We start from the raw sequence: 21,085 nt of genomic DNA, 5'->3' as shown, positions 1-21,085 counted from the left end.
TACTTTATTAATCCTGTGAAGGAAATAGTTTTGTTACAGCAGCAAACGAGCAAGCAAATATACATAGAAATGAAGGCACTTGACATAGAACAAAACAGAATAGAATAAAATAAAATAAACTACAAATGATAATGATAAAGATATGTACAGTATGTACAGAGAATAACCAAACAAAAAGATTAAAAAATAGCAATAAAAAAAGTGCAAATAAGTGTGCAAAAAGTGAAGATGGATATGCAATGAGTGCTTTCACTTTGGATACTTAAATTTTAATGCGTTTATCTATGGTATTGCTACTTTTAGTGAAGTAAAAGATCTTCCGCTGTTGGCCAACAGGAGAAAGTTTGCACGTTCCTATCAGTCGCCGCCAGGGGCGGCAGCGCACTCTGCTCCGGAAGTATAATGTTCAGCGAAGAACAGCAAACAGGAAAAGGTGATGCTGTTGTAGTTTCGGTTGTTTTGGTTTCCCTCCCTGCAGATGAACACGAAGAGAAGAGAAGAAGAGACTGATGTGTAACTTGGATTTAAGTCTACTTGTCCTGTAGCGAAAGGGGAAGTATGCAAAACGCACTTTGTGATCAGAAGTATTAAAATCATTATTTGGTGAGTGTTTTGTTTTTGTTTTTTTTACGACTTCCTCTTGTGCTGTGATGCTATTTCGCTAGGTTTGCTAATAACAGTGTCATCACCGCGCTGCTTTGTCAAGTCAGTTGTAATACCTTCATATATTTCAGCACAACGCAAAGTCCGTGTTTCTCTTATCAGTCCCTCACAATCCCTATCGGTCATAAGAAAATCTGGTATTTATGATTGTTAGTTTAAAGGAAAAGTGGTGCAGCAGTGTCCCTGCAGAAGGCACCATTTATGACAAGAACTCACTGTTCACAAGTGTGAGTGTGGTAGGGGACCCATTACTGATTTTTTAAAAATACATTTTCATATTTTGAATAGTGGCCTAAACAATTACCTTGGACTGGCATATCAGAAATGTAGGAATATGTGAATGCATAAAAATAATGGCAGAGATACTGTCTGTTGGAGTTATGAGTGGAGAAGTCAAGGTCAGCTTGTGTGTGTGTGTGTGTGAGTGAGAGTGTGACAAGGCTCTGTTTTCTGTGTGTGTGGATGTGTAAATGTTAATATGCTAAGAGTCAGATAAAGTTAAACCTTTTCCTCTTCAGGGTTCATCTGTCTCAACTGACACATCTTGAGCATATCAGGCAGGGGACCAAAACCATTCCTCCCACAGTGAGTGAGTACCGGTACTTGGTTTTACAAGTATGAAAATGTAATTAGTATTTTACCCAGACTTCAACCTATAACCGGTCTGTTTTGGGTCTGCCTATAAGGTATGAAAAAGGGGAAAGCTGACTGGGACCCAGCTGCTAAGGTGACCCAAGGCAGCCAGCAATAAATCATGCTTATCCAAAAAAATAAGCAATGACACGCAAATTTAATTTTGAATCTAAGATTTATAATTACTCATTAAAACAAAAAATAAACATTGTTTTAAATACATATTTCATACTGAAACCCCCCTCTCCTGAAAGGTCTTATTTTGTATGCAAACATGATCTAAACCAGGAGAGAGCTCACGCATGCTTTATATGTATGTAAAGCAGATTTGGGAAGGGCAGATACACTGGACTTTTTTTTTTTTTTTTTTTTTTAAAAGGGGAGCTGGTCTGGTCTCCAGCAGGCTGAAATTTTTACTTCACATGCTCAGCAAGTTAATAAAGCCTATACGACATTGTGGTGCTTTGCCCTGTTTGTATTTCCAGTTTCTTGACACAGAAAATTTTGGGGAGAATGCATTCATTATCATCCGTCTCTGCAGACTCCTGCTCCTTCATTATTTCCTCTGGTTTGGTGAAAAGGGATTTTCCCACTAAATCTCCTGAGAGACCGGTTTTCAATGAGCTTTTAGTCTGGAAAAAGACCCACTGAAAATAACAGGGTAGCTGGAACCTTGACCAATCAGTATAATATGCAATGATTTAAAAAGTTTCAAATGTGCATACTAAATATGACTATTTAACATGCTTTTCGATAAATGATTCTGTGATGGGCACAGCATATTTTCATCACATATTCATTAAACAAACAACAATCTTCACAGCTTTACTTTGAACTCATTGTTCAACTAATAGTCAAACTCACTGTGTTTCTTTGCAGTGGCATACAGACGTGGTTCAAGATCAATCAGAGAGGCATATGAAGAGTGCTTCCCGGATTCAAGGGAGGTAAGGAGGACATTGTTTTGCATAGCCTAAATATTAGACTTGAAATAGGGGGAAGTTCCAAACACCTACAAATTTAATCTTTTTTAAAGAACAGCTGTTTCATGTAAATAAACTTATGTTTAATTTCAGGTGACAGGCCATCGAGTTGTTAATATTGTTGAGAAGAGGAGTCGTATGCCTCGGCCACTTTTGGAATATGACAGAGCTTATGATGACCAGTGGTACGGTGATCCTCGACATTACCAGGAAGCAGGAGAATCTCACGGAGAAGACAGTTACCGGGCCTATGATCGCCGATACTATGACGATAACTTTGGCAATTTCCGCAGAAATAACTCACCGCCACGACATGTAAGACAAGCTTGGCATGCACACTTTATAAACTAAAATCAAGTTACTGTAACTCAGGTTTGAAAAAAAGTGAAAAGAGGCTCTAAGTGTAGGTTTATTTTTTAATTTTTAGATGATTAAGTCAGAACAAGGAACAATATCCTAATGTTTGACTCCAAACTAAATGTCAAAAACAGAATAGCAAATACATTAAAGTGGGTTCATGGGAGCTTTTGTTGTTTCCATCAATAATTTGTAAGATTTTCCAGTTAAAACTTTTTACTTCACAAACTTCATTGTCTTTGCTGGTGTGTTGCAGCATATCATCTTTGCACATTAACACGTGTTGATCAGTGGAACCATTTGCATGTGTCGCCGGTTCTGAAATGCGTGTACATTGTACTCAGAAGACAAACAAGGCAAAACAATGAAACTCCACAGGGAACCTTAAGGTTTTTGTAATTGCTTTTTTTTCCCCCCTTTTCTAGGACGGCCCGTACTCCCAACAGTCTTATGGACGAGATGATTTGAGGCATCAGTTGGTCTCAAGGTAATTAATACTCATTGTTCTGTTAATTTGTGTTTGTTAAGGAGGTTCAGAAGAAGAAAGTGTACCATCATGAGCATCAGTCAGGAAGTATCAGCCATGAGAATGGTTTATTTCCCAATGTCAAACTGCAAATAAACACAAAGGGGGAGAAAACACTTGGGGTTGTAAATCTGAAAGAGATACAAAAAAATAGAACTCAAGTCAAGTTTGCCAACTGTCTATTGTATTTAGGATAAATAATGTTCTCAGGATTAAAATAATCATGCACAGAATAAACTAAAGAGACAGAAACTCTGCTTACCAGCACCGCCGCCCCATGTGACCATCAGGAAAGAGTGAGTGAAAGGTGTGCAGGGCTTAAATAGGGAGTGAACAGGTGGTACCAATAAGCAATGAATAATGAGCAGTGAACAAAGAGTGAAAGGAACCGAACAGTGCTGAGGATAGGGGAGGAAAGGAAGTGAGGTAAAGGAAGTGAGATAAGTGAGGAGAAGAAGTGCCAAAGGGTGCATTCCAAATCACATACTCATTATTTTTATTTTTAATCAGTACCATTGCTGCACTAAAATAGTATGTACTGTTGCATGTGGTTTGCGCACAGCCAGGAAATACTGTATCTTCACAACAACTTGTATGCATTTTTGTAATGATCTTGTAGTCAATAAAGAAAATTTTAAAAATTAAAAACTTCTAACTCAAATATCCATCACCATGGAGATCAAAGAAAACACCATTTGCTGAGCTCTGCTGTTGTTACTTGGCAATGCATGTAGTTTTACCCTTCAGTTATAACTGTATACATTTTGGATTCAAACATTTTATATTACTAAAATCATCCTCGATGTGTATTTCTTTATCACTTTTTGTTATTTTTTTTCTTTGTGGGTAATCACTATGATTATTTTGTACACTTAAACAATTAATTTATGAGAAAATTATACTGCTATTGGACTGGTCATCGGTCACTTTAATGCGCTGTTAACCGTCACTGCCACTTCTGTCAGCTGTCATCATCTGTTATCTGTTTGCAGCCCAGTCGATTTTACGTATCAGAATCGGGTCAGAATAGCCAGAAAAGCATGCAACTTGCACACTACAAAATCCACCAGATGCAGTAGAACATCCTGGTATTTTTGGCATACTGCGTCTGACATAGTATGCATTGAGATATACTCAGTCTTTTTCTGGTATACTATATAGTATAGTAGTATGGGTATGGGAACACAAAAAATAAAGCAAAAAAAGAATTTTTACTACAGTGATGATTTCAGTCTCTTTCTTCACTGAATTCTTTGTGTAATGCATAAAACTGCCCACAAGGTGGAGGCAGAGTTCAGTCTTTTGAAAGGTGAAGAAAAATAGCTTGATAGAACATAGTTTGTGACTTTCTTTGAATGTAATGGATTAAGCAAGCTGAGTTTAAAATGTAAAATTCTATACTCCTGCATTCCAGCCTATAGGAGAAAAAAGGAAGATAGCATCTCTCTCTCTCTCTCTCTCTCTCTCTCTCTCTCTCTCTCTATATATATATATATATATATATATTTATTTATTTATTTATTTTATTATTATTATTATTATTTTTTTTTACAAATTGTTGCTTTGGCAAATGAAATGAAAGAAACATAAAGCTTTTGAAAATATATTTAGAAAGCATTTTTCAATTATCTGTGACCACACTGCTCTTAAGGTAAGCTGAAGAGCTTTAACCCCTCATGGAGCAGCTAAGTCCAGCAGTTATAACTCCTACATCAACACACACTCTTCAACATACCAACAGTTTACGGGCCCAGGCTCCCCTTTCCAGGAGTCATACCGGGCTGGAGAGGGGGACAAAGGGCACTAGTGTCTACTCACTCAGCCAAACAACCCCACCCCCACCCCTTACCCCACCCTGAGAGGAAAAACAGCTGGACCACTCCCTCTTCAGTCAAACACCCACACAGTTCTCAGATATTCTGAGCAGCGTATGCCTTGTGTCTTTTTTGGTCCTTTCTGCATGAAATTTACATTTATATTAGATATATAAAGATCAAAATCACTTATTTTTGCTCAGAACAGAAATGTGGATTTAAACCTCCATCACTTACTTTGGAAGCACATTAGCAAGTGATATTTTAAAGGCCAGGTTTAACAGGGAACAACCAGAAACAATTACAGCGGGCATTTGCGTCTGACTATCATTTTAAGACAGATTTGAAGAACTGTCACAAGCCTAACTCATCCTATAATGGCACCCACATAATAATGCTCCATCTTTTCTGTCAGGACAGCAGCATTTGGGTATGGGGGGAGTTTGTGCTTCAGCTTCTCCTGTTAAGAAGCAGCTGATTGCCTCTGACCTCTTCCTATCTCCCAGAGAACCAGGCAGGAGGTCTGTCCGTATGATCCCAAATCCTAGCACAAGACAGAAACTCCAGACACTCCAGGTTCTGTAAGCCCAAAAAATTGCATAATCATGAGGGTTAACGGTGTAACTTCAGCGGCGACGTCGAAAACTCTGCACCAACGTTGTAACCTCAAGTTTAAGGAATGTGGGATTAAGACGAGCGGTGCATCAGTGTCATAAAGTTCTGCAGTGGCATCTTGGTGACACACTTGTTTTTGTAAACTATCTTTTAAAAAAATTCATCCGTTTCATTATTTTTATCCTCATATAAGCCAGCCTTGTTTTCACTTGGTATAAAAAAAAAAGCAAAAGGAATAAAGACGCCAATATTATCAGGTGTTATTTTAGTCTGTTGTGTCTCCTGGGACTCACAGGTATTTTTAGGCTTCATGACTCATCAAAATACTGCATTGTCATGGTAATATTTTAGTGCAGTGGCAGTCAGTAGCAAGAGAATACTTTCTGCAGTATGTCTCTGATTCTGCACTGAGGCATGGCCTTTCAGATGTATGTCATTTTTTGGCAAGTGTCTGACTGATAGCTGCTTGATTTACTCTCTGTAGGCTTTTTAGTTTTCCCAAAATAAAGTTCAGTTCTTTCTCTGTCTGTGGCCTTTTGATGTTAGTTTTGTACTGCATGGATGGCAATTCAGTGTTTGGCAATTGGCAGGCTGAGTCCTGGCTACTTCAAACAGACCTCGAGTCATAAAAGTTTGAGGTTAGACCTGCTCTTTGTTTGAGATGCTGCTTGAGTTCAGGCAGAGGTCATAACAACCAGGTGCCTTTGGGTCATTTATACCTCTGAACCTAAAGGTTGTTGTTCAGACACAAGCTTTAAATCCAAAAAATCATTAAAAAACAACAAGCAGTGAACAGTAAAGTCTCAGTACTTGTGCTAGGCCTGTTAAGATAATTATTACACTACATGGTTGAACATGTTTGGTGACAGCGCTTTGTGACATCAGCTCCATATTTAGGCGTAATCATGGTTCTGCCTCCAATTGGAGACAGATAGTAGTGAAAGAAGACCAAAATTGGTCCAACTGTCTGCCAACGGTTGCGTGTGCCAAAGTAGAAGATTGCCTCAATTCCACAAATTGATCAGTGCCCCACTGAGACTGAAGTTAAGTCTTCGTGGTTTTTGTCTTCTTTTTATTCTGTTTCCATTACCCATCCGAGAGAGTTTACTGACAAACATTTTTTCTTCTTAAACCATTAAAGATAAAAAAAAAGAAGTTAATTTTACATTGATTTATTCATAATATTTTTTCCGTGGACTTTTTTTTTCCAAAAAGTTGTTGCCAAGTTGCAGAGCAGCTCTGCCAGTGATTGATTTGTTTGTATTTAAAAAGGCTGTATTTTTTTGTTTTTTAGGAACAATGGAAGAGGTGGTCCATATTACCGCAGCAGAGGTCGAGGGTCAGGCCCTCCTATAAGGTCAGTGCCAGACAGAGAGGCCCGTCACTGCCGTCACATCCCTGCCATCAGCAGAGCTATCTAATATACATTTAACAAAGTGCCAGCAGGCAAGACTCAAAATCAAGTATCAAGTTTTTGATTTAAGATGTGGGCTTCACATCTCAATTGACAAAATTAGTGTTGTACTTTGAACCCAGTAAACACTGAAAGATGAAATATGTATGATGTATATTGATAAAATATTTTTTTAAAAAAAGGGGGGTAGGACCTTCACTTCCTTCTACTTCTTTTCAGACATGTAATACTTCTTTTGTTTACTGAATATGTTTGCTAAGTATTCTTGTTTAGTTTTAGGACTAATATATTTTGTCTTTTTAGATCTTTTTAACATGTTTGAAATATAATCTAATGTAATCTAAAAGCAAAGCTGAAGCTTCCTCAAAGGGATGAATGCCAAAGATATTTGCAGAGATACAATCATTACATTTTAGGAAAGTAATATCAATTCCCATGGCCAGTATTAAATCCCTTATTTTCAGTGCAGGACACTTTTAAAACTGTGTTCTTTCTACAAGCCGTCCAGATAAAAGAGCATAAATAGCTTTATAGACATGATTGATCTGAACCACTCAAGACTCCTGAACTTCTTGATTGTTGCTTGTTTTGGTAGAGAAGACCGTGACGACTACAGGAGGTCTCCGCCGATAGTCATCAAGCGGGATCGCTCTCCTGCGAGGAGGGAGGCCCAACCATCCGTACCTGTCCGCTCGGCATCAAACAGCAGCAACAGGACCTTCTCCCCAGACAGGGAGAAAGGCCACAGCTACCAGCAGGCTCAGCAAAAGTGTAAGTATTAAGACTTTTGTGGATCTTGAACAGCTTTGAAAAAGCCACAGTTACAATTTTGCATTGTAACTAAATCTACATTATTGAGTCTGAACATGCTTCTTCACAAAACCTACACAGGAATATCTTTAAAAAAGGTGGAGTGGTCAGACTTGTCGTTTTGAAATTTAAGGTGTGTTGATGGATTCACATCGTCATCTCATGCATTGAGTAACATAACAAGTAAACTTTCCGACTTGCTAGCAGTCGGCTCAGTGAACTACATTTTTTTTTCTCAGTCCACAGCCGCTGCTAGAGGCTGCAAAATCTTGTTTCATTTTAAAGTTAAAGTTTACTAATGTATGTAAAACTTGTCACAGTATTAACATTGGTTAAACCAGCCACAGGTCAAAGTGTTGATTCTCTAACGGACCGTTCAACCTTTTAGTACAAAATCTGTGTGTTAGGTATCCAAAGCAAAGGGATGGCCAAAACAATAGGAATGGTTCCAAAGGTAGTTAAGGTACAAACCACCACTTTTAACAATGGAAATGCAAAAAAAAGCATACCAAACTGAACTGCCCGAACCAAATTGACCTACTGGTGAAATTGTTCGATAGATAATAGGCTACACTGACAACAAAGAGGTCATTTTCCCGTTTCTCAGAGGCATACGTATAATTATAAAGTACAAAGGTATTAAGCCATTCCAGGTGAAGCATCTGTTTTCAGAAGTGGTGTGTAATGTGAAGGGTCAGGGTGCACTGAAACACGTTAAAATGTTAATTACACTAACGCCACACACACTTTCGAGGCTGGGAAAAAGGATACTCTCGGTTTACTGATGTGGTTTGGCTTTAGATTCAGAGCCTGACCTTTTCCTCAGTGAGAGAGCAGTTCATGCACCAACTTAACGATGTCTTCAAACTTACTCTGGGTCCGTCATTTCACATGCTTTCTCATGTGACTTTTACAGGCCTTAGAACTTTAATTAACAATGCTGAGCTAATGAAATTTATGGATTTACAAAATCTTGTTTAAAGAGATCTTACATAAGCAATATTATTAGTCTGAGGCAAAGAGGTGTGGGCAGTAACTTTGATTTCTTAGACACAAAAACATATTAATGCACTGAAAGCTTAGCTCCATGTCGTACCACCCTTTGAAGAGGCAATAAAACTGTGTGAAAACAGTTGTACCTCCCAACTCCACCCCATCTGGGATACTAATTAGGCCGGCACAGCAGAAAGCACAAAAATGGGGTTTTAGTGATAGAATGTGTATACTGGGGTCAGTCATGCACATGACAGGCACAGAAGCTGTGTGCAGTGTCTTTTTTACAAAATTTTGGTCAATATAACAGGCTTCTGCCACATGGGCTTACCACTTGTAAGGCCTGGTATAAAGTTCTAGTAAACTGACAGTAGTGGTGCAGTTGAAGACCTTTTGGGCCCTGGAGATCTGAGCCCCATATACAAAATCTGGCTCATACAATGTGGGATGTCACCTAGAGAGCATCTCAAACTAGATATGATCAAGCCTTTAGAACCAAACACATGATATGGGCTGGACTTGCACCTTTTTTGTAGTTACCCAGGCAGTGTGTTTACATGCACTTAAGAAACCAGGTTACATAGGTATAATCTATTGGGATGTAACAATACACAAAACAAAACAATTGGCCATAATTACTTATTGTAACATCCAAATACTTACATGTTGTAAAAAAGTAAAAAAAAATAACTAAGTTCCTCTTCAGGGCATGCACAACAAACACGCATGTAGCAGTTTGTGTACTCACTCTCTTGCGTTGTGTGATTAACTGGGCACAGGTCTTGTCTCTTCGGCTTCATCAGCTGTTTATTCATGGGAACACATACTGCAGACTGATGACAACAGAATCACATTAGAGCTCACAGCACCCCCATTGTCACATAAGCTACAATAAAGGCTAAAATACAGAAAGAAATCAGTCAGCTAAAAGTCGATAAACAGATTAAATTTTTGGTAAGTCCCAACGTGGTTAGACGACAAACTACTTCACAGAAAATCAATATCAGCACCCAAACACTTGATATTGAATAAAGCAGTGCTTTTTAACATTGCGACATGACAAAGTGAAATCTTACAACTCAACAAAACGATGTGTTTTAAGCATTTAAAGAAAGCTTATCAGAAATGCAGCTTACCACATGGATAGTGTAGAGCAGACTGGCAGCGACAAGTGGGGTTTCCTGCTCCAGCTTGCAGGGGCTGAGCTAAGGGGCACTCAACAACAAATTAACACAAGTCCCAGTGGAAAACTAATGTTTGACAAAAATAAAGCACATTAAAATAAAATACTTTCAATCTTACATTTACAGATAATGACAATCATGGTCAAATAATGGCAACTGGGATCATTAAACCTGCTATAACACACATGATGGCACATTGTAGCAGGGCTCAAATGCTTTGACCATATGCTTTAATTCAGTATCCACTATGATGAGTACAATCACATAAACACAGCCATAAACACTCGACTTTATTTTCACACTGCTGGAATCTGCAGTGAGAAGCTCCTTGAACGCTGTGAGGGAAAGGACTCATCTTACAGTCTGTTGTTGTCTTGTTCTGCTAATTGGCGCATGTTTAGACATTTTGGGGCTACTTTATGTTTCAGTTTCAGTAAAACCTTGTATCGAATTATTTTAAATACAAGGATGCATCACTCTGTGAATTTGCCTCGCATTTCCTGTCTGTGGGCTTTGCCTCTCACATACATACATATACATTCATGGTCAGGAAGCCAATTAGAAACCCTGTTACCTTTAAACATGGCTGAGAAAATCTAGTTCAGGAGATCAGGCTCCTATAACCCCCCTACCCCAATTATGGAGAATAGGATTCTCTTACAGCTTACTGGAAGGCACTGAGGGTGTGAAGTGCCGGGCTTAGCTCAGCTGTCTTCAGTTGTCCTCAGAGAATGAGGGGGTGACATCTATGGTCGTGGATGTCGCAGAGACAAAAGTGTGCATCATTAGGGGGGGCTGCATACAACAATTTTTGTAACTTCTCAAAACTGACAATCTGAGAAACACATCTGTGGAATGCCAATAAGGACAGACTGTCCTTTTGGAACAGCTACAAACACTTTGCCTTTGGACATACAAAAAATGTCATATTAACTAGTTTGTTTTAAGCATACCCCGACCTTGACACAGTTCTGTGTCTGCAAGGTCTGCTTTGTGGACACAAATGAAGATGGAGGTTATACCTTGGCTCCCTCTAATCACTGTGGGACATTCCTTCAGTAAAAACAAATAACTTGGTCATATTAGTTTTTTCTAGACACATTGGAGCCAGCAGAGGACAATATTTCAATTTAGGCACAGCTGAACTCCTCGACCACTATTGTGTGGGAGGATCCCGCAAGGGAGCATTAAAGAAAACAGTGATTTATACTTTTCAGCTGCCTCGTAATACTTCGGCTTCACAATTGTTCATGATGACAAGTGAGTGATTGTTTGATGTCTCACAGTAGAAAGTAATTGTCAACCAGGGTATTTAAAAAAATGGTATTTTTCAGTCATTAGACAGCACAGTGGAAAGAGCTAAGGGATGTGTGGTCTCTATCCAGATCTCAAAGCAGGGATGCTGCAGTTAATGTGGCATGCGTCCCAGACCACTGACCCAGCAAGATGCTCCCTTTAAGAAGAGAGAACCCGGGGTACTGAAATACTAACAGATTTCTGGGTTTTAGGTCCTCTTTTAGGACTGGGGTACTTTATACAGAGCAAAATAAGTTAAAATAATACTGTGGTGGCCCTCATGTATTATTTAGATCAACCTCCTTTTGTAGTTGTCCCCCCTTAGTCATATCTCTGTATTTGACATCATTATCTGATGTTTTCTCGCTGTTCTTTCCATTCCCATCTGTCATGATACTTCCTCCACAGATAAGCCCAGTGTGCAGACGAGCCACACTCCCAGCAGCTCTGTGGAGGAGGCTCCTCAAAGCTCTGCATCTTCAAAGGTAAAAAATAAAAAAAAACACCATCTTAGGGCAAACTCATACACTGTTGTTCTTGCAAAAAAATGTTTCAGTCAGTAAAATAAGAATGAAGCACAGAAGCATGTGAATTTGTAATGTGAGCTGTGCAAAGATGTTACTTGCACTAATCTTCTACAATACTGCAATATACTACACATTTCCTAAGCATAGCCACACCTTTTGTGGACTAAATTTACTCCCCAGAAAGACAAATTGGGTTTGTTGCATAATTCTTGTAATCTTGTATTCTCCCCTTTCTTCAGGATTGATGTAGACAGGGATGACCTTAGACTAATGAGGGGCTTTGGCATGATTTGGTTTAAGCATACATAATGTGCACATAAGCAGGTAAAAATGTAAAAACACTAAAGTGGGACCTATATTTAAATAAGTTACAGTAACTTCAAATAGATTACAGTAAAAACAGTATTTGTCAATAACTCTGAAACCCTATGAATGTTCCTGTTAAACCAACCTCAAAGAGTATAGCTTGTGAAGATTCTTATCCAAGTTTGCATTGACTTTTGTTCTTGTCTTATTCATTTATTTTGTTTATCTTCATTCGTGTCTAATAGAACTGCAGAATGTGTTTTGTTTTTCTACCCCAGAATCTTCATTTATGGTCACACTTTGTTGGCAAAAATTGCACATAATGTTAACAGTTTTTGTTTAGGAAGTGAAATTTTTCCTGCGCCTCCCTAAAGACAACAAGGCCCCAACTGCTATGCAGTGATGATTTAACTTTAACATACAAAGGTAAAATATACAGTACATACAATACAGGCAAAAGCACCACTATGGTACCATAAAGACTAAAATAACACAAAAAGAATATGTCCTTTAATTTGTGCACATTTAGGTTAAGTTTCCTTTAACTGTGAGTATAACTGCCGCATCTATTTATGTCAGTGGGCCTTTACTTTGATCTTTGACTGTAAGGCTCCTTTAATCAAAGAGATGTACTGTATATGGGACCTCTTTGCTGTTTACTGTTGACACATGGCATGCATAATGAGACATGTTCCACAACAAGAACTCAACACTGGTAAGAGAGCAGAGTTATCTCTATTTGAAACTCTTTGAAATCAGAACCAGCTTCTAAACCTGGTGACCTCAGTTCTAACCCCTAACCTTTGGCCCACCAGGAAAAAACTCCTGCATCCGTAGCGGAGACGGAGGAGGAGGTGGCGGCTGCCAGCATGGAGCCAAAGCTGACACCAGAGGACGACTTCAAGGCTCGCCGGTCGGAGGCCATTAAGGCAAAGGCTCTGGAAATTGAGAAGGTAGTAAGATCTTTCCATGAAACAACCGTACTTGTGTTAATTCAATTGACTCCCCGTAATATAACTTTGTCTTTGTTAGATTGGATCCTTTCTAAAATTGTAACTTTGGGTCTCTGATATTCTACAGTGAGCTTCATTTCAACCAGACATCATCAGCTATTACTGAGCTCTGAAACCTTATTTTCTTAAAACAGTGGAAAAATCTGCTACGAAGTGAGAGTGAGTTTCCATTACCAACTTTAGCTTTATTTGAAGGTTTCTTTATATTAAAGGAACTACATATCTGCTTTATTATTTTTGTTTTGTTTTGGGATACTGAAACTCATTTTACAAAAAGCCTTTAAACAAGCGAAGTACAATAAATATGCAGACACATCCAGGTCAGGCAGTGTGTCAGTGGGCAGGTATTGAGAGAGGTTGCAGGAATACCGACAGGAAAGAGGGGTGGCAGCAACAAAAAGGTTTTTCTCAGTAATTTTACCTTGATGAACAAGAGGCCTGCTGGTCTACAAACATTGTTGAATCCGAACTAAGCCCTTTAAATCCCCAAGTCACACAAAAACACAAACAAACAAACAAACAAACTGATCGAGGCAGCAGTAACAGGCAACTTCTATGTTCAGTGATGTTATGTCACTGTTTTTCTCAATGGAGTCTGCCTTCATTTCCCTGTTAGAAATTGCTGTCTGATATTTTACAGTAAAGAGGTGAAATTATTTTAAATATAGTGCGTATTTAAAAATAAAATTCACAGCAGTACATTGCTTAGTTTTTGTGTCAGTACTCCTGCCTGCCTCTCCAAACTGGCGCATGCTGACTGACATCTACTGTATGTAACACACTTACTATGGATAAGTACCTCATATAATCTCACTTCAAAAGACCAAAACTATCCCTTTCAACACACACACATGGAAACACCTTGTTTATTTGGTTTACATAAAGAAATCTGTTGTGTTTGCTGCAGCTGAAACATTGCAGCCCCAAAACTGAGGCCCCTAATGAGTTCACCTCACTGAGAGTTTGCCCGTCGCTGTGTGAGGGCTTTACCCAGGTGGGCCATGTATCTAGACAAATGTTTTACACTGGCTTTACGATTTTGGCTGAGAGTCAGGTGGTTGACGTCAAAGGTGTATAAATGTGCCTCGGCTTGCTGCACGTAATATTTAAGAAATTGAGGCACATTTTTTGGTGGAGGGAAGGAGGATAAGTCAGCAGAAAAGTCCTTAGCACCTCAGGTTGTGATGCCTCTTGTGGCCTGCTATTTGGAGTTGCACTTTTTTCCCTCCCCTTCATCGCTCTGCACTACAGTACCACTTATCTATTCCCGTTAAAGCAGGGCAGGAATTGCCCTGCAGGATGCAGGCGGCCCACCCACAGTGTGGTACGTCTCTTGGCATTAGCACACACATGCTTACCCTGCCATTTCCAACTGCCTCTACAGACGTGGTGAGAGGCAGAAACCTCTACCGTGTCTTTACTGTAACATCTGCCCCGGGCTCGGTGAAACACACACTGATCCATCGCTGCTGCGCTGGATTGCCAAACTGAGCAGATCAGGTAGAGGGCAGAGCTGCATCTCGGACCTCCTGGTTTGATGGAACAGTTCCAATCCACAGCAGGTCATTTACACACTGCAAAATATACTTAATCTTATCGTCTTTCCTGGCTCTTTTTCTCTGATCAGCAAGGTCTTAATATTGTGTGTACAGCCCTGTTAGCATGGGACGGATCGCTCTGAAATGGATTTGTCACACCAGCATAGCTCATTGTTTTTGGGCCAAGAGCTTGCTGTAATGCATTCTTTCTGTGGGTGTTTCAGGGTTATAAATGAAATCAGAAACCTCAAACAAATTCAGCGACACAGTAAACATCCCTGTTTATTCCACCGCTTGTCAAGATGTTTCAAAATGTTAAATTTTATTACAGGAGGAATGACCAGCATGCTTTTGTTAGTAAACCTTCTGATGCCACAGACGACCAGTGGAGCATTTTATCTTTCTTGGGAGACTGACCACAGGACAAATTTGAGCATGTAAAATAACAACAACAACATAGAACATAGAAAATGTCCCGTCAGAATGAAGCTAAGTGCCTGGCAGTGATTTTTAAGAGAAGTACATTCATCATCTCAATCAGCGCAAATGAAACATATCCATTTCAACTATTGGCCCCTCCATCGAGAGGTCCGGTTTGCAGCTTGAGTGATTAAAATGGCTCTTTTAATATCCCTTAATGTGTACCAGCCCTTAAGTCATTACCCCACTTCCCTTATTATGCAGGACCCCTGCCTGCATCAGTGCTCATTTGAACAGAGCCTCACTAAATGTCCATGTGAGTGCCTTATGTATAATCACACTCAAACCCCCCCACTTCCCAACCCCCACCCCGATACCCCAGCACACACTCCTGTCAGTATGTTCACAATTTGGACCTCCACAAACATCCGATTTGGGCAAAGGCCCACTTTTTAAGGCTCCTCCTTAAGGCCCCTTGTGTGGCTTTTTTTTCTTGGGGCTCCAGCCCGTCCTGTGTGGCCCTTTAGTATCAGGCTTAAAGATCAGCTCACAGCTCCCACTCCAAGGGGGGGAATTTAGGCAGAACCTCCCTTCAACCTTTTCTCACAACACACAGAGCACGCTCAGGTCAAAAGCACCCTTCCTGTTTGTTCAAGTAACATGGGAGCAGCTTTTACAAAAATAGCCAGCCGATCGAAGTCACACTGCAATTGTTCAGCACTATAACAAACCTGAGAGATGCTTTTCATCTTAAACACATTTTTATATGCATAGTCATGCGCCTGTACGCACATGATAGCTCACAGCCTTCTAAGCTCCAGGACCATCAAGGGAAATCTCTTAATTTGGGTTCATAGTTCATTATAAGGACGCTTTTTCCAACCCTTTCCTCAAGTGCTTTAAGTGTTTAAAACTGTGTATTCGCAATATAATGGAGTGAAAATGAAATCACCGTCAACAAAGGCTGCAGCTTGGGAAAAGCTTAGGAAGGTTTTGTTTTGAAAGATGGCAAACATAATTAACCCTAAGTGATTAGAGGGGTGCTGGTTTGTGGAACACATGTTAGTGTCTCAATTAGCCCTACGTTTCCTCTCACATCTACAAACCTGGAACGAAGCGTTGCCTTTCCAAAATAATGCTCAATTAGTGAGAATTTAACAAGAAATTCTGCACTTGAGAGGTAGTGGTGTTGAAATCTCAGAAGTCTTGTTTGTCTCTTTTTAAATTAAGATTATTTAAAAAGACTGAGAATAGCCTGAGAGGGGACAGCTCATGTTTAGTCAGAGGGAAACCTGTGTTGGTGAGTGACCCTGAGCTCAGCTGGCCACACGTGTCGTGAGTCTCTCACTTCCTTGTGGTCGGGGCTGAAGACTATCATTATGTGGGGCCGCGAATTCGCTTGACATGATCTGCAGACATTAAATCATCAGCGTGAGTCCAAACATCCCCCACAGTCTGGGATATTTCTGTCGGAGTTTACCCGACCTGCCTTCTTCCATGTGTGTGTACGATGCATGTTTTGATACGATGATCATCACCTGTATTGCTAAAATATTCAGTCATATACTATGCTTATACTCTGTGTAACCTACTGTAACATTTAACACAATTTACCATATAAAAATTTAATGTACTGTACCACAGAATGTGGGTTAGGGATGCAGGAGTGAACAGTTAGGTGTGCAGCAGCTTTCTGAACATGCTGCAGCTGGTTCAGCAGGGGAATTATCTGGGGAAGAGAGACAAAACTTTTTTTTTTTTTAAAGCCATGAAGGCGAACTGAAGTGATAAAGGGGCTGGAGGCGTTGCAGCTTTTTGACATCATTGTAATTAGCAGGTAGAGCAGAAAATAGAGACCATTCATTTTCTCCTACCAAGTTTTAGGTGTTATTTTCATAATTTCATGTAACCTTATTTGGCCTACTTTGGTCCTGGTCTGGCACACACACAAAATTGTGCACCTGGGAGTTTTCTCTCTCCAACAGGTATGCACGTTTTTTTTAAGGCCCAGACACATCAAACTGACATCAAAGATCTACTGGCAACGAAGGCCAACTGTTGCGTTGTCTCACGTCGCCTGTCCTGGCCAAAGAAGCTTCTGTAAAGGCTACAGCCAGCGGCCAACTACCAAGTACGTTCTGCGCCTGCGTGAGAGGAAATAACTCTCCTAAGCAGCAGGCAGCGATTGTATGTATTTGTCATCAGAATTGGGAAACCGGAAGACCAGAAGCACTGATTCAGAGCGCTAGATAGCCAGTTAGCACATTCACAACCCAGCCTGATGTTGAGAGAACGGATATTAAGCATGCACCCGCAGACAATAACAAACAATAACGTTTCTGCTAAAGAGCTCAGTGGCTGAAAATAATAATCTTAACCTAATTTAACTGTTTTGTTTAGTTTTTTTTTTTTTATCTCACACCCTCTTGACTTAAGTCTTTGTTTGCTTTCCTCACTTCATTTTCTCTTCTTGCACTAAGCTGAACCGCCAATCAGAGTAATTTCATCTACTGACAGGCGTCGTCATCTCTGAGGGCGAATGAGCATGCTGAACCACCCCCCACAAAAAGCAGACTAGTGCCAACCGTGCGGGATGCACCGCGAAAACAACAGCAACGGATGCTCATTGAGGTCCCAACATTAACAGCCGACTGTTGTTATGTGTCAAGCCTCTTCCAGACGCACTAAATGACATCAAAGATTCAGTGGCAGTGAAGGTCGACTGTTGTGTCACTCCACGTCGCTAATGTCACATTGCCTGTGTCACGTTGTCTGTGTCACATTATCTGTGTCTCAGGTGTCACCATGGTGTGTCAGGGCCCTTAGCCTTTTACTTTGGGACCTTTCTTTTCACTGTAAACACAGTATGTGTTTCCCATGTGGTGCATTGTTTCCATCCTTATTGTTCCAAGCTGAATGCCACTTTATTTTTGTTTCTTTGACCTTTTCTATGGTTCAAAGCACCACCAAGCTGAGCTCCCTCCCAGGTTTTGATGGAAAAGATCATCTTGATACTGACTGTGGCAAATTTCTTTAAATATTGTGGACTCACTGCTCTACATTTGTTTTTCTTTTCTCTCTCTCTTAATAGTGACAGCCACATATTTCAGTAAATCATATATTACAGAGACTTTCCCCTCTCAAAACCCTCATGAAATTCTCATCAAGTCCAGTTAAGTCATGTGACATATGTGATGTAAGGAATTTACACAAGCTCTTGTGATCGCCATACAAATTGATGGATACACGATCATGTGTTAGCCTCCATACACATTATGTAATGTGTATCTAGGCAGGGTAACAGCAGTTGTGGCTTTAAATTTCCCCATAACTGACAGAACCCTGGAATACAGCCGTTTAACCGGTTAACCTCACATTCTGCTCAGGACTGGACGCTGATTAAAGTCGACAGGCAGCATTTTTCTTTTCAAAGCGAACAAAGCTGACGGCTTGTTTTTTATTGCATTTAACAGACAGTTAATGTTTGATGAGATACTGTCAGCTAATTTTTGTTCTACAGCTAAGACCCACATTCCTAAAATGGTTAGAAGTAGGCCGTATCTCTTGACACTTCCCTTGAATTGATGCAAAGATTAACCATTTACGATCTGATAACGCCATAACCTACAGCTGATTTATAAATTACAAAAAAGATATTTTCTAGAGATTATACCGTATGTTTTAGGGGGTTAAATATAACCTCTGTGACCACATACATTAGCTTGATCTTGTAAGTAGACCTGTATCTAATCTTTACCAGTAATTGGATTTGATTTCTTACTTGTCGTGGCCAAGAGTGCGGTTGTTTTTAAAGCCACAGAGAAGCCTTCTGTCTGCTCCAGTGACTCTAATTTGAGGAGAGGGGTGATCTGGGCTGCATTAACTCAACCCTGAAGCACCCCGATGTTTCAGACCACTCCTTGACATTGCTGGTTGTAGCCCTAAACATCTCATGTGGCTCTGGTGCAAGGGCCCCACATTTAGCTCCTTTTTCTCTCCAGGTGATAAAGATGTTGTGAGCTTGCACCTGGGACTCTAATAAAGGACTTAACAGCCGTTTTGGGTCAGCAGTAAAATCTGAGAGGGATGTGAGAGCTTGTTACAATGTGGTGTGAAAGAATGCTGCAGCACCAGTAACACACTCTGACACCTCACGTCCCTTTTGTTATGGGCGAACACGCGCTTGAATGGGCTTGCATACACACATTCACACACCTGTTTTCATGGAATACAGCAGTTTACCAGAACTGGGTTCATTAAGTTCACAGTTGGGCATCAATGCAAGAGCCAGTGTAGAAATCAAAGAGTTGTCAGATAGAGGTGCTTACTTAACTTTACTTACTAAAAAATTGAAATGTCTTTCTCTATTTTGTATTTTGTTTAAATTTAGGTATTCTGTGTGCATAAAATACCAATAGATTCAGTTTTGTTATTTGGCCAAAGATTTCCAAATATTTAGAAGAGACTTTATACCAGAGACACTTGCAAATAAAGGCACAGTTAAGGCCTGAACACATTGAAAGCGTGTACTAATTGGCACAAGTCAGTTAATGCTCCTATGACCAATGCAGGCATCATATTTTAAATGGCAACACCATAAAAAAGGCAGTATTTTAGAAAAGGTCACTATTAATTATATATATATATATATATATATATATATATATATATATATATATATATATATATATATATATATATATATATGTAAACCCACCTTAAAATTCGAGGGTAACCACACCACCAAAATCCAAAAAACTGGATTACATTACCCTTACGTTGATAAACAAGCAGAACACATTTTTTTTTTAAACTTTAAGTCAAATGTATGAATAATTCTTTAATTTACTTTGGAGTGCCTCAAAGACAAACCAATCTGTAGCTTTGACTTTGTTTTTATAAACTGTATACTTCATTGTATCAGTATGAATATTGACATTCCCTACATGATTGTTTTATGTGCAGCATTACAGGCAGGACTGTGAGACATTTCGCACAGTGGTGAAGATGCTGGTGGCCAAGGAACCTAGTTTGGATAATCTGCTGCAGGCTCCACTGGACAAGAACCTGCTGGAGTTAAAGGACCGCTGCCTGGATTCACTTAGGCACTTTGTAAAGGAGCTAGATGAGGTATTAAAGCAGCCGGACATTTCAGAGTAAGATGCAGATCACAAAGCACTGAAATGCGCTTATTGATCATTTTTATTTTAACTCTATTCTTTAATAAAATAATAGGAACAGTGATCTATTGTATTATTCACACAAATTATCATCAAATGACAGGATATCCAGTGGTAGTATTTTTTTTACTTGCTGAAACATAAACAGGATTTTAAGACTGTGCTATATTAAATCGTTAAATTAAATGGTTGCACAGTTACAGTGAAATACTAATAGTATTATGAGTAAAACCAAAGGACATTGTGAAGTGAAATACAAAAGATACACTTTCAAGGAAAGCCTGCTGCAGCAACATTTTTACCATGAACCACTTAGTCAAAAATGATTTTGCTCAGTCAATCACACAGGAGTTGGATATTGGATATAATTAAATATTTGCTTTGTATTGCTTGTTTTTTTGTTGAGTCATACTTATGAGAATACCAGCAGAGAGAATGACAGGATCAGATTATGAAACTTTTATATCACAGCCATTTAATGAGTCTATATTGATGTAAAGTGTATTATGCTTCTAGCATCTGTATTTTTTGCAGATGAGACAGGAAATGCAACTCATGCTAACTGCCACACAAGTGTTCTCAAACCAGTATCAAAGGGTCCAACTTTACGTGATGTTTTTCAGTGCAGTGCGATTTTACATAGAAAAGAATGACTTTCTATGTGTAGATTGTGCATTTTTGCCTTATTTTGAGTTGTAATGAAACAGCTTGTGAATATTATCTTTCAGATTTTTAGTATAACTTTTGTAAATAAAGCTAAGGCCTTGAATCATGGGATGTCTCCTCTCATTTCTTACATCCATGAAGTACTAC

The 21,085-nt window shown here is 39.4% G+C and overlaps 1 protein-coding gene and 2 long non-coding RNA genes across 4 annotated transcripts; 1 reads left to right on the top strand and 2 right to left on the bottom strand.

Moving 5' to 3' along the window:
* Nucleotides 1–49: 49 nt before the first annotated feature.
* On the bottom strand, nt 50–11,689 carry LOC148189212 (uncharacterized). Its single transcript, XR_015777046.1, has 3 exons — nt 9,945–11,689; nt 9,557–9,641; nt 50–472 (listed from the first exon to the last, which is right to left on the bottom strand). It is a non-coding gene; the product is annotated as an uncharacterized LOC148189212 (long non-coding RNA).
* Nucleotides 420–21,046, top strand: LOC121950495 (periphilin-1). Of its 2 annotated transcripts, none has more exons than XM_042496515.2 (10): nt 420–603; nt 1,182–1,248; nt 2,176–2,243; nt 2,373–2,594; nt 3,062–3,123; nt 6,886–6,948; nt 7,601–7,776; nt 11,697–11,773; nt 12,937–13,074; nt 20,058–21,046. In XM_042496515.2, coding segments are annotated over exons 2-10 (1,002 nt in total). In that variant the 5' UTR covers nt 420–603; nt 1,182–1,247; the 3' UTR covers nt 20,253–21,046. The 2 variants fall into 2 exon arrangements, with proteins under 2 accessions (XP_042352449.2, XP_042352448.2); XM_042496514.2 differs by having other exon boundaries at nt 1,182–1,252.
* LOC121950496 (uncharacterized) lies at nt 2,431–4,168 on the bottom strand. The gene is made up of 2 exons (XR_006106326.2): nt 3,425–4,168; nt 2,431–3,293 (listed from the first exon to the last, which is right to left on the bottom strand). It is a non-coding gene; the product is annotated as an uncharacterized LOC121950496 (long non-coding RNA).
* Nucleotides 21,047–21,085: the final 39 nt, after the last annotated feature.

Source organism: Plectropomus leopardus, chromosome 7 (genome assembly GCF_026936395.1).
Source record: "Plectropomus leopardus strain MGB_pleo_1.0 chromosome 7, ASM2693639v1, whole genome shotgun sequence".
Classification (NCBI taxonomy): Eukaryota; Metazoa; Chordata; class Actinopteri; order Perciformes; family Serranidae; genus Plectropomus; species Plectropomus leopardus.
The sequence above is the reverse complement of the archived record's forward strand: the minus strand, read 5'-3'. Positions and strand labels throughout refer to the sequence as shown.